Below are 13,526 nucleotides of genomic sequence, written 5' to 3' on the forward strand. Positions count from 1 at the left end.
TGACCCACACAAAATTACAAAGGAAGGTTTCAGACTTTTATTGTGATCCATTTGAAAAAAGGTTTTACAAAAGGTAACATTCAATTTTTACACCAATTCTTTAAAAAAAAAAAAAATCACTTAAAATAAGGTTTTGATACAACAAATTCAGTTAACTAAGTAATGGCTTCTATAAACAATGTGAAAATAAGATAATATACATTTAAATGAATGCTACAAACCGAGGAAAGGATTACATTAATTAAAAATAAAAACAATGGCAAGATTGATTTCCTTTAGACATAAGTGAGATTTGTCCACAGTTTCCAACAGAGCCGTCATTGCAAAACTAATCCCACTTCATCTGGTGTCCGACGAGAATGTTCGATGCCAAGCAGCACCCTACGGGGGTCTTATGATTTGATGCGTTTTTCCTCTTCTCACGCGCCCCCCCCTCCCTGCAGCTGAAAGAAAACTAGGAGCCTGGCAGGAATGCAAGCGATGACCACCACGCGGCATCTGCTGACACGACATGCAGATCGGTGAAGAGACACAGAAAACTGATATACAATGTGAATTTACAACAAAAATATGAAAAAACTAAAAAGAAAGGACTTTGACGCGGACGAGCACGGCGGACGGTGTGCTCGTGAGGACCGATGAGACGCTCTGTCCACAAAAAGTCGCTCTTTTTCCTCCTTCAGAGCGGCTCGCATCCATCGCGCCTCCTTCAGGTGGAAACCACTTAACGTCGGATCGGTGAACAGCGGCACGGTCGTTCTCCTCCGACCGCCAGCAGAGCGTCCTGCACGACGCCTCCGTCGTAAAAGCAAAAGTTTGTTTGCGGAACCATGTTTACTTTCTCGAGACGAGCGAGATGAGATTGATCACACTCCCACGTCTGTCCGCTCCGTGTAGATTCTTCCTGCCTGCTCGGTGTGTAAAATGACCGACGCCATTTAAACAGGAAACTGTTGCATATTCTACCCAAACAAGATGCATGTTATTTAATAAGAATATTTTCCTTTTTCCGAGCCCAGCAGCTACACATTTGCCAAACAAACAGGAGAGTGGTGGCAATCTCATCGCACTTTACAGAAAGAAAACATTCATCCCCAAAATCTTGAACTATTCCTTTTACACAGCGCTGGTTGTCAGAACTCTCCAGCGACAAAAGTTAAAATCAGGCCAGAGGTTCATTACTTCCTTTTCTCTTTCAAAATCTCCTCATCTCCATTTCAAACACATTTATCTCTGTTACAGTTACATCATCTGCAAAGCTTAAAAAACACATGCACCTCCAGCATTTTATACAAGATTATGATACAAAATAAGGCATTTCATTGTGTTGAGTATTCATATCAGTGTTGTGTTAATGCACGTGTGTGTGTGTGTGTGTGTGTAATAGTGACCACATTTAAATGTTATTTCTTTTGTCCGCCTATAAAAAGACTGCAAAAAACAAACATAAAGTCATGATAACTCTTAAAATATATATATTTGTCATATATATTTACGTATATATTCATATGTAAAAATAAAAAATAAAAAAAAGGTTAGAGGGGAAAGAGAAAAGCCCAAGAGGTCCCTGTGATAGGCCAGTTCTCAAAAAAAACAAAAAAAAAAACCTCCCCCCCTCATTCCATGACCTCACCGGACGCCACGGTGACCAGCTGCAACGGGATCTCCTGATTGGCTAGGAGGTCGTGGGTGGTGGTCTGGAGGATGAGCGTGGTCCCGTCGGCGGTGATGAGCGTATCGGGGGTGGGCGGAGACGTGGAGGAGGGGGCCATGCCTTTTTTATTCTGGTGAGTCTTTATGTGCTTGGCCAGGTGGTCGCTGCGCATGAACCTCTTGGAGCACTCGGTGCACACAAACTTCTTCTCTCCTGTGAGGTCACAAAGACAGACACCTCAGGCAGAGCGGGAGCAAACTAAACAGTTCCTGCATCATTTAAAAACCTGAGGAACGTGTGGTCAATTTGATTAGTTTATATGTGATATTAGACAAGAGGTCCGGAAAAGCAAAGAATCTGCTGAGGGATCGTTTCGAAAAAGTGACGTATTTTGCCGTCCGGAGAGCACATCTAACCAAAGCCTGCAGTTCATTTAGGCGATCAGCAGCTCCATGTAAACAAGGCTGGAAATAGACATTTGATTTGGTTTATTTATCTGTAAAGTCTAAAAATAAAATATATTTAATAAAGTATATTTAATCATTGTGAAAAAAAACATTTGCCTTGTTTTTGTATGGAAGAAACAAATGTGTTATAGGCTTAGAAATAAAGAAGTTTAGTAAATTTATCATCCTCAGAAATATTTTCTGTGTCCAGCAATACACCAAACATTAAAACAGGTTAAAGACGTCTCAATTAAATGTATCTAACAATCCAGAATGTCATGAGGCAACCGTCTCCGAGGCTAGCATGGATTGTTTGTTTAACTGATGAAGGAAGAAAAAGAACCGGAGCCCGTTAACTCTAAATCTCGTTAAACGGATGAGGAAGTGGAAAGGATTGAGATCGCCTGCTATCTTGTACGGAGTTGTGATTTATCAAACATACAGTAGCAGTCAAACACGTTTGGACACACTGTCTCATTGAAACATCAGAGCACGATTGGGGGGGGGGGGGGGGTTTGCACATATTAATGAAACTTTGTAGAAGTCGTTTGAGCATCGCCTCACCCGTGTGTGTCCTCCTGTGTCTCTGCAGCTCGTCGCTCCGGGTGAACCTCTTCCCGCAGAACATCCAGTTGCAGACGAAGGGTCTCTCTCCGCTGTGCCAGCGCAGGTGAGCTCGAAGATGGGACGTCTTCCCGTAAACCTTCCCGCAGCCGGCGATGTGGCAGATGTGCTGCTTCTTCTTCCCCATGCCCGAGCCTCTGTGCAACGAATGAATGCTTTAAAATGAATGGATTTTAAATATACGCAATTTAAAACGACCAGCTAATCTGAATCAATACATGTTGAATAAATCACTGGTGAACTTAGTCCCTGTGCTAAGAAAGGATTAGCATTTTGTATTTACATGAATGTTTTTTGAATCTGCCTCGTGAACAGCATTGAAAACCAGCTAAACCACTTTAAAACAGAAGTGACTTGCTGGTTACTTAACTTTAGACATCTTAAGCTTTTGGTTACAGCTGCTGCAACGAACAACATCTGGGTGTATAAATGAAAGGTGGGAGATTTTGTGGTTGTGTTAAAATGGCAATTGAATTACACTATATAATTCGGTTGTGATATCTTTACTACTAGAATCATGATAGTTAAAACAGTTTATGGGCATCATTTTCTCTGAGTTTACGGAATAAATAAAAAACACCAGCGCCTCCGGGCTATCTGTGTGTGTGTGTGTTTTCTGACATGGCCCACCTTCCTCCGGACTCCTTGCAGTTGGGGCAGGTGCAGGCTACTCTGCGGAGCCGCTTGCCCTCGCCGCCCTGCATGTCCATGTCATCGTCTCCGATCTGAACACGCAGGTTGTTCAGATCGCTGGGGTTCAGCGTGGAGTTCCCACTCAGCTGCCACTCCTCAGAGTCCGGCTCCTCCTTTATCTGGATGCCTGAGGGGGGCAGGTGAAGATTTAGGGTCTAAGTGACGTAAGACAAAAAAGATTTGCTCCTTCCTATGAATAATTACAGCATGTGCGGGGGGCAGCTCATACCGATTGGACTGTTTGCGTCCTCCCCCTGACTGTACTGAACTCCAGATTGGGCTACAGAGTTCACTGTGACCGTCTGGAGGTTGGGCAGGTTGACTTGGCCTGTCTGGCCCAGAGGAAGGCTATGGACCGGGGCTAAGGTCAGCTGCTGGGCCTGTCCCTGTCCCTGGGGCAACTGAAGGCCCTGGAGCGACTGGACTCCTTGGACCTACAGAGAGAGAGATGGGATGAGTTGAGCTCAAGTCATCTTTCACAGACAAAAAACAAAAAACACACTGCTTGAATATCGCCTATACGAGACTCCTGTGGCCCACTTTGTTGATTTCAAACTTCCCGAGCCGGCCCGGAGACGTTACCTGGAAGGTCTGCCACTGGATCTGTCCCGTAGCGGTGACCGTTTGGGCCTGGATGAGGAAGGTCCCCGGGTTGACCAGCTGCACACTCTGGAGCGTCTGACCCCCTGCGTTCAGGTCCTGAGCCTGACCGTCCCCAGACAGATGCAGGATGGGCTGCGACATAGTGGTGGCGTTGGAGGACGACACCTGCAGACCAACGACAACAAAGTTGCACCCAAAACGTTAAAAAGAGGGCAGCGTCGGTGTCGGCATGGAGCTTTTCCCACAGGCAAAGACATCTGAGGGTGATGGAAGTACAGCCTGAACTCTCTGTGGTAGTTACGCAGTATTCTGACAAAGTACACTGTACGAAGAAGAAAAGAACAGCGATTCTTTATTGTGCGCCAAATCCAGGCGCGCTGGTCCAGAATGAAGTGAACCTCGCGGTAACGCAGTGTCTTAAAGCAATGTTTTTAAAGGTTTTGGCTTGTTTAGCCCCTTAAACCAAATCAATGTCTACTTCATACCCCTCACCATCAGGGCAGGTGATTTCTACACACCAGTGTCACTGCAAGCCGTGACGTCCGATACCAAAACGCTACCGTGAGAACGTTATCAGGCTCTTCTCATAAAACGACATCATTCATTAAATAACACCACGTTCCCAAACGTTAAATAGGGTTCAAACCAGGATCTTTCTACTCAAATGATGAATACACAAGACTACAAGTCTGATCCGACATTTAATGCCACTAGTCAATAATTGACAGTTTCCAAGACTCTGCGCCAAAGACACGTCGGTAAATCTTTAAAGAGACATTATACTGATTATACGACACAGAAAAACCATGATGGAGCATTTCAAGGAAAACATCCATCTTTAAAAAGAAAAAATGCATTCGATGATAAAAGCCTTCAGTTACTTTATGCGTATGTTAAAACTGAATTATGCAATGGTGCGGCCGATATAATGTGACAGGACGGGCGTTGGTCGATCAATCAATAAGTCGATGACCCGGGTACCTCGCCGCCGTCCCATCTGGTATCAAGGACAAAGTGCTGATGGCGTGGACACTAGTGGAGCACAGTTTTTCTAATAACCATTACTGTGGAAAACATCGGGGCCAATTAAACCAACCCGTGTAATTCTCAGGCCCATTCAGAACTAGTCATGACCTCGGTGTTGACTAAACGAGTCCAGAGGCGTGTAGAGCACATCAGAAAGAGAAATCAAATATATTGTGAGCGATTCTGTTCATGTTTGTTCATGAGCCCAGACCGCGAAGGCCAAACACACAACACGTTAAAGACACGCCCACTGACCTGGATTTGCTGCAGGTGGTTGTGGGAGTTGAAGTTCTCAGAGGAAGGGTCGGACACGCCCGCAGACACGGCGGTGGCTTGGGTCAGGACCCCGGTGCCGTCGATGGTCTCTGGGAGATGGGAGGAGCTGGAGGAGGTCGTGGTGGTTGGCACGTAGAGTTCTTGGTTTGCGCCGCTGACGCTCACCAGCGTCTGCTTGGCGCCGCCATCCTGGCCCTGACTGTCCATCGTCTGGCCGCCCATGATCAGCTGACCTTCCGCCGTTACCCCCGTGGCGATGGGGACCGAGTGCGCGCCGGTCAGCCCTAGAGACTCCAGGTCCACGCTGTTTATCGGAACGAACGTTATGTTGCCGGGCAGCCCTACTGCTCCGCTGTACGCCGACCCCCCGGCCAGCGACACGCCTTGGATCGACTGCACGTGCCCCGCCTGCGTCAGGAGGTCTGTGGTCGCCGTCGTGGCACAGCTGATTCCAATGCCACCCTGGCCATCCTGGAGGAGGTGGATCTGCCCCGTGCCGTCATCCAGTCCCTGCGTGAATCCCGTGAGTGTACCGTCTGCATTTTGGATTTGGGGGATGACCTGGAAGAACGTACCATAGTTTAAAATCGACAGCTCAGCCTGAATGCAACGCACGGCGTATCCTACGCGTTGTCTTGCGACTTCCATTTTAAAAAGATGTTTTTACCTGATACTGAATGCCTGACACGCCGTTGGATGCAGCCTCATTCCCAGACGCTGTAACATAAATGGGCTGGTTGGGGAGACTCCCGATGGGGAGCATGTACTGCCCGTTGGACGTGACAATCCCGGAGTTTGGAATGTGGACAATTCCCTGATCCTCCTTCCCGGCGGAGACAGGCGTCAACACCTCCCATCGATCGGAACCCGTCAGCTGAATGGCAGACATGTCTGTAGTCTGGGATCAAAACGTACACACAGATTGACATGGGGGGACCACGCTTCAACCGGACGCACCATCACAGCTTTGGATACTAGATCCCACGAAAGCAGCAGCAGCACCACCACCACCAGCAGCTGCTGCTGCTTTCTGAAAACCACCCGCGGCTGCAGAGATTCTCCTTCCACATCGAAGGAGAGCATTAAATCACGGGCGGCGCGCGGCGCTCCCGCGGGGATTCGCGCCGACGCGACGGCCGCAGCCTCGGGAGCTGCCGCACGCCGAGCGTCGACAACAGCGGCTCAGAAATGACCGAGAGCCGGCGGTGGTGGGGGGATGGGCGGCTGTTACAACACAATTGAAAACGCTACTGCCGTGCGTTCGGGCGCTGTTCCCCCCGCGGGGTCGGTTCTCTGTCGCAGCCCGGGAGGCGCGAGCGGCTGCCTTCCAGCGGGCCGACCCGAGTGACTGACTCCCAGCGTCCTACCCACTATGGGCGGGTTTTACGGGGGTAAAGTGGGTGGCCGTTATTGAGGGGAACACAGGAAGTGTACGGCTTTCACCCCATGCCATCAAAAATTTAAAACGTGTGAACTCCATGCTCTCAAAAACACAACCAGCAATCGAAAGCGAGCGAAAAAGACGAGCTAGAAAATGTCGGGATACCTGTGTTTCCGCTGCGCCACCGGGTTGCAGAAACTCGCTTTGACTGCTGTCCACGTCCGCGGACGCCATTTCTCCTTGTTTCAGAGGCTGCTCTGGCGCTAGCAGAGGGACGGGGGGGAACTCGGCAAAACTCTGTAATCTTCGACTCCTGCGTGGCAGAAAAGCTCGCAAAGCATCCCCACTCCCCGGTCCAAAGGGAGGCGACTGTGAAATTCAACTTTGCGGCACAGATTCGGTGGCAATTTCGGCCCAGATTGACTGTTTACTTTGTCAACTTCGTCGCTAGCCAGCTAGCTCGCTTAGCTAACCATATCTAGCTAGTTAGCAGCAGCGCAAAAGATAAAAAGACGCAGCTTGCTTCGCTGTAGGTTGCACAAACTCACCGATTAGTTGCACGCTTCGATGCGGTAAATGTTTACGTACCAGTCATAGCGTGAGTGGTAGTAACCGGGAGGATTATCGGTAAACTAAACTCTAAACATGATTATTTTATCAAAGGCGGGCTAGTGTTGATCGGTGAATTCGGGACGATTTTTTTCTATTTTGATTGACGGTGCGGGAAACACAAAAAGGTGGGACTAACAGGCCTGACCGTCGAATTTGCATCACATTACAGGACGTCCCGCCCTTCTTCTCTAAGGCAATTGGCTTAGCCAGTGGTACGGGTGACGTCATTGGCTGACTGAAATGTCAATCTCTTTTTATGGGACGTGTGTTTCCTGTTCGTTGTAGAGCGTGCGAAGAGATGGAATGCAGTTGTTGAATTCAGAACTCCATTTTTACCACCAGACAAGTAATTTCACAAGACAATAAATAATATCGAGTCAAAACAATATCATTCAAATGTCAAAGTTTAAATCACCTTGTATGAGAAGTCTTTAAAGTGGCAATCTCTGAAGATTTTCATTTGAATACGTGTCTGTTAAGTCACATTATAAGTACAAATTTGCTTTAGAGGCCTTCAAAATCTCCACAACGTTCAACATCCTCGGTCCTCTGTCCTTCCCATTGGATAAGGAAAATGTTTTTGCAAATCAACTACGAATGACGATCCTTTAACCTGAAGCACAAATTTGTTTTCACTCAAATGTAATTAATAAATTAACCAAAACTGGAACTGTCACAATTTGTACTTCTCCTGTCAACATGATCCAGGATAGCAACCAAGTGGATTTTGTGGAGAGAATTTTTCAAGTAGATGTGATTATTATGCCACTTTAAAATACCATTGATTCAACATTCAAATAAGGATAAAAAAATACATGTAAATATGTGATCACTACATACGATTTGACAGGTTATTTTTCTCACTTTTATTTTCTTACTTTATTCATCATTACAGTTAAGTTGGATAATTCAGTTAACAGCTTGTTTGGATATCTATTAATCCCATTCATTCCCACTCTAACATGAAGAAAAGGTAGAAAGACAAAAAGCAATGGCAGGTTTTTCTCCTTTTATTGACACATGCATATTGATGAGGATGGCATTTGTTACAATGTGGCTCCCTACGTCCATTAGGATTCTTGATCTTCCTGAAGATGTTTAACGAAGGGGTCGGTGGGCTTTTGAAAATAAAGACAATTCACACTGGCGTCAGTCCAGATGATCCACAAGAAACTCTCTCAGCTGCTTCACAAGAAGTCTCATCTCATGACACCAGGTGGAGCTCACAACGTCAACACTTTAATATGAAAATTTCCCAAACCAAAAGTAAATAGAAGCAGTGTGTATAGCAAGTTATCCGATCAGTGTTCCATCCTGCATTGTCTGGGATGCCTGCGTTGCACTTTCTAAAACAATACTATCCGTCCCCTCAGAATACAGTGAAGTTCTGTCCCACAGTGCTACACTGGGCAGTGGCTTTCATTTCGTCTTCATAGTTAACGTGGCACAAGTCAAACGTTTAGAGACCGCATGTATCACTTTGAGCAAGATTTGGAAAAGGAATTGTGACTTTATCGTGAATAGCATAAACATAACCAAGTAGAATTGGGAAAAGGCAAACATCAATTCCAAAAATAGTTTGTAGTTTTTTTTTAATTCTAGGGAAAATCACAGTAATTGTCAAATAATCGACGAAAGGCAAGCGGTTATTGTTGAAGGGATCAAACATTGTCTTAAAAAGGGGACACGCTCTAATCATCTGATGCATATTAAAAACAAATGTTCAGTGCCAGCATCAGTTATGAAGCAATGTGAATTTTATGTTCTGTTAAAGTTACTTAATTGGTTGTTTCGAGTAAAATCAGAAATGATACATTTCTCAGCTCAGTTATCTTTGTTTCAACCGCGAAAGCTAGAATATGTTTCGAATAGGATACGAAGGTGCCACATATTATAGGCATGGATGTATGCTATGCTTGTATAGAAATTTTATTTTATTGAATAAGTCCAACAGATTCGGATCTGTAAGGCAACTTCAGTAAATAACTGCTGAGCTGATCCTCTGACTTCAAGAGAAGAATATGAAAAATGAGAGTAGCTCTTTGGGGCCCAACTTAACAGTATTCTGAGTTCTCCCTCTGGGGATTGTGTCGTCTCATGGTTTCTTCTTAGGTGCATTAGGTGTGTTGAATTTGAAAAAGATAATGTCGCCATCGTCCACCACGTAGTTCCGGCCCAGTTGTCTGTACTTCCCAGCGGCCTGTAAGAGAGGACAAACGTAAATTTCTACTCAAAAGCGTGATTTGGAAAAGCCGACGCTTGCAAGTAGGATCTGTAAGAACACACACCTTGGCTGCATTTTCACTTCCCTCCTCTTTGAAGTCATCGTACTTCATCACCTCCGCCATGATGAAGCCTTTCTCAAAGTCAGTGTGGATCTTTCCTGCAGCTTGAGGAGCCCTGGTTCCTTTCTGTTGATGCAAATCACAGAACATTAAGAAGATAACCAGAGGAGATTTAAAAACACCTCAATACGCTGCAACCATGACGAATTTTAGCACAGATAACAAAAGCTTTACCCTTCTAACTCATATACTGACAAAGATCGCAATGGTGTCAAAAGAGACAGTATCACTAAATAGTAATTCATTCTGATTATAAAGTCTAACATTTACAAATCTAGTAAAATGTGCTTCTAATTCGGGAATATTGCTTAGCGCAAATCTCCAAGATGTTAATATCACCCAATGTTACACGTCAGGGCATTGATGTGTAGGAACGTAATCAAATCATTGTAACCCCCTAAGAGAAAACAAGATGAAGAAATTGTTTTTCCCACAACTCATCACAAATATACAATATTATTATTTGACACCAAGGGCACCATCTGAAAAGAGTTAATTGTATGCATTTTCAATGTTAATATCTTTATTTTAACAAAATTTGCTAATTAGGAACTGTGCATAACACTTTCAAACAACAATGAAGAGGATTTTGAAATGAACACTGAATTATCCTTGAAGAGGCTCCTTACCCTGATGGTCCACGCTCGCACCTCATCTGGTCCAGCTGTGAAGAAGTACTCCAGCTGTAGTGTGGCGTAGCCGGTTTTGATTATTTTAGTCAGAACGCTAGAGACACAGAGAGGAGTCGTGGATGGAGCAGGATTCGATAATAAAAGCCTCACATCTCTGTTTCCGTTACGCTGTTATTCTATCTTCAATTAGAACTGTACAGCATTGCAGACTTAATTAACAATTCAATGCCAGTTGAGTCAAGTGCCTTTTGCACCGCAGACACTTTGTTTCATAGCAAGAAAAAACTCCAGAATAATTAGCAACATTTACATTAGCTGAAAACAACTAATGATGACTACAATGGAGGTGACGGCTCACCTCTGCGTCTTCATTTCCTCGCAGTACTTATTCCTCTCCTCCTCCTCCATGTCCTGCAGTTTAGACTCAACACATCCACTCACGGGAATGACCACGGCGCCGGGGTCATGAGCGTCTACCCACTCCTTGATTTTCGCCAACCTGAGAAGAACGGGCAGCAGGGCAGAGTTATTGTGATTGATCAAAAACTAGCTGGATACGTGAACAATGCATGGGACGGGTACTTATGCACCCTGGGGAAAAGACAACTCACCACTTGTTCTTTTTCCTGATGTAATCCTTCTCCGAGAGATTAACCAGGTAGATCATGGGCTTGGAGGTCAGAAACAGGTATTTGTTCAACACATCAATCTGCGGAGAGAATTTTAAAAGGGTACAGCTCATGAATGAGTCAAGTTCTCATAGATCAGGTGGCACCTTACTAATGACATCATGCACATCTTATCTGGAGACCTGCGGACGTAGTAATGACCGCAAAGTTACAGCTATCACTTGTCTTTATTTGTGCACTGGAAAAAATAGCTAATTTTTTAGGATCAGAAACTTAAAAATATATGTATCTGGTAAATTTTAATACAAAATTCAGAATTTTCAAATCCTATATTAACATTTATTTTCAAAGCTTTTACAGAAGAGGCTTTGGATGTAAAAAAATTAAAATGCCATTGGGTACAGCCTTAATTACACCAAACACAAACTAATTACATCGTTACCTCTTTGTCGTTCCAGTCAGGGTAAAATCGGACATGTTTCTTCTCCTCTACTATCCAGTTCTTCACCTTCAACATGATATCCTGCAGCAGGAGGCAGCAGATTAAATAAGGGCTGCAGATTGATTGCAGCTTAACAGCTCTTTTATGTGAGATGTGAAACAGGTAGCATATATACATACTTACATATTCAGGTTTAAGTTTTTTGTCACCTCCTCTGATGGCAGTTTTCTCCAGCTTGTCAAGGATTGACGGAATCATTTCCTCGTCCTTTAGTCGCAGCTCTTCATGGATGATCTCAATGTCCCTCACTGGGTCAACGTTACCCTCCACATGGATTATGTCCTCGTCATCAAACGCACCTAAAACACAAGCGTTGACAGGGGAAGTCAGCCTGGTGCAAACAGTAAGAGGGCTTTGTATCAAATGAAAACTCCTTGCAAACTGACATTACTGAGGTACAAATTAATACACACTTCAGAAAACAATGAAACACACACATCTTATTGATCCCTAAGACTTAAAGACAAGAATGTACACCCAGGTAATACCTTATTTTGTACCCGCTCTGTGTCTTATTATACCTGACAGTTATACCACCGACGTAAAAGCTTTCACTCTAAAATCGGGGCTCGGAATAGATATTATATAGAATAGACATGTTGTAATACTAAAATGGGAACTATATTTATTTTATACATCACTTGAAGAGATGTAAACGTGTTTGTCTACCAAGCCATTCATTCAAGTCCTCAAATGTTAAAAGCTGTCAAAATAAAAAAGCCCCTATAAAAAGTCCATTATTCAAATAAAATAGTCGAAAATTGTATAATATCAGGAACTATCAGTTTCAACAATAAAATAGCCGAATTAAAAAATTAAATTAAATTAAAAACTGAAAGTCAGTACCACAAAGTATTAGTGACTAGCTATACATAGATCATCTTGGTCCACAGGCATAATCATGTATCTTCACTTGCCCCTCTAACACCTGTCTCCTCTGCTCAGTTGATACTGGAGAGCAGCTGCAGGAAGCAGTATTGACAACTCACGTGTCATGTGGAAGATGCCGTCACAGGCACTGATGTTGGAGAGAAAGGCGTTTCCAAGTCCCTGTCCTGAGTGAGCTCCCTTCACCAGACCAGCAATGTCCACGACATTCAGAAAAGCTGGAACCTTACTGAAGAGATACAACAGGCAGAGAGGGGGGGATTGTTGAGGACACAATTCCATTGATCAAAAACGACAAGCTGTGAGGACTGAGAGCCCGAACCTGGCTGGTTTGTGGTACTGGCAGAGGAAATCGAAGCGCTCATCGGGCACAGGTACTCTGCTCTCATTTGGATCAATTGTGCAGAACGGGAAGTTCTCTGCAGCTGCTTGGCTTTTGGTCAGCACATTGAAAAAGGTGGATTTCCTGCAAAGTCAGAATATTGTCAACTGCTTTGCAATACTTAAACCTGAATAATTAATAGTAAACGCATAGTTTACATGGATTTCTTAATTCATGTCCATACCCAACATTTGGTAATCCCACAATTCCAATCTTCAGTGAGGTTCCAAATCGTCCAATCAATTTAGCCTCTTTGGGGGCTTCTGCCTTTTTTGGGGGCATCTGGGAGAGTTGCAAGTTGCATACACTCATTAAACCATGTCGACACATTTCAACAAAGCCTGGTTTATTTGTAACGTAACGACATCTCGGTAAAGACATAAGTTACATGTGGATTATAGATCACCAAGCAGGTCATTCATGTTTAACTAGCTTCACTTAAAACGTGTTTAGGCAGCTTCAGTCATATGGTCATTCAAACACAACATGCTAACGGAAGCTAACTAGTTGTTAACTGAGAGCAGTCCTAGCTACTTGTTAGCCAGAATATTTGACCAGACACATAATACTGTCAGCATTTTTCAGTATTTAAAAATAGGCCTAAAGCCCATTAGCTGAAAAAACTACTCTTTTAGTACCTTAATGTCTATTTTTAGCGAGTAGTCTACGTGGTATTCACTCCGCTGATAACTGCACACACCAGCCGCTCCGGTGGAAAGGCAAGTGGCCTAGCAAACCGGAAGTGTTTAACGGTGAGAGTTCTGTGATTGGCCAGAAGAGCTGGGCGATGACGTCAGAGCAGGGTAATAGAGAGACTGAATAAAGTTACGTTT

At 44.3% G+C, this 13,526-nt stretch overlaps 2 protein-coding genes across 4 annotated transcripts; both read right to left on the reverse strand.

The window, feature by feature from the left end:
* Positions 1 to 22: 22 nt before the first annotated feature.
* Positions 23 to 7,638, reverse strand: sp3b (Sp3b transcription factor). Of its 3 annotated transcripts, none has more exons than XM_040199345.2 (8): positions 7,252 to 7,638; positions 5,990 to 6,220; positions 5,302 to 5,883; positions 4,000 to 4,185; positions 3,647 to 3,851; positions 3,355 to 3,544; positions 2,665 to 2,861; positions 23 to 1,867 (listed from the first exon to the last, which is right to left on the reverse strand). In XM_040199345.2, the coding sequence occupies exons 2-8, from the start codon at positions 6,209 to 6,211 to the stop codon at positions 1,617 to 1,619; spliced, it is 1,833 nt and encodes a 610-aa protein (XP_040055279.2). In that variant the 5' UTR covers positions 6,212 to 6,220; positions 7,252 to 7,638; the 3' UTR covers positions 23 to 1,616. The 3 variants fall into 3 exon arrangements, with proteins under 3 accessions (XP_040055279.2, XP_040055278.2, XP_040055280.2); XM_040199344.2 differs by having other exon boundaries at positions 6,869 to 7,638; XM_040199346.2 differs by having other exon boundaries at positions 7,292 to 7,436.
* Positions 7,639 to 8,309: 671 nt separating this feature from the next.
* Positions 8,310 to 13,488, reverse strand: ola1 (Obg-like ATPase 1). Its single transcript, XM_040199350.2, has 11 exons — positions 13,332 to 13,488; positions 12,878 to 12,975; positions 12,634 to 12,777; positions 12,413 to 12,540; positions 11,547 to 11,722; positions 11,364 to 11,444; positions 10,904 to 11,001; positions 10,651 to 10,791; positions 10,290 to 10,386; positions 9,604 to 9,726; positions 8,310 to 9,515 (listed from the first exon to the last, which is right to left on the reverse strand). Exons 2-11 carry the CDS (start codon positions 12,973 to 12,975, stop codon positions 9,411 to 9,413), a joined length of 1,191 nt encoding a protein of 396 aa, XP_040055284.1. The 5' UTR covers positions 13,332 to 13,488; the 3' UTR covers positions 8,310 to 9,410.
* Positions 13,489 to 13,526: the final 38 nt, after the last annotated feature.

The sequence above is a fragment of the Gasterosteus aculeatus genome, chromosome 15, assembly GCF_964276395.1.
Source record: "Gasterosteus aculeatus chromosome 15, fGasAcu3.hap1.1, whole genome shotgun sequence".
Taxonomy (NCBI): domain Eukaryota; kingdom Metazoa; phylum Chordata; class Actinopteri; order Perciformes; family Gasterosteidae; genus Gasterosteus; species Gasterosteus aculeatus.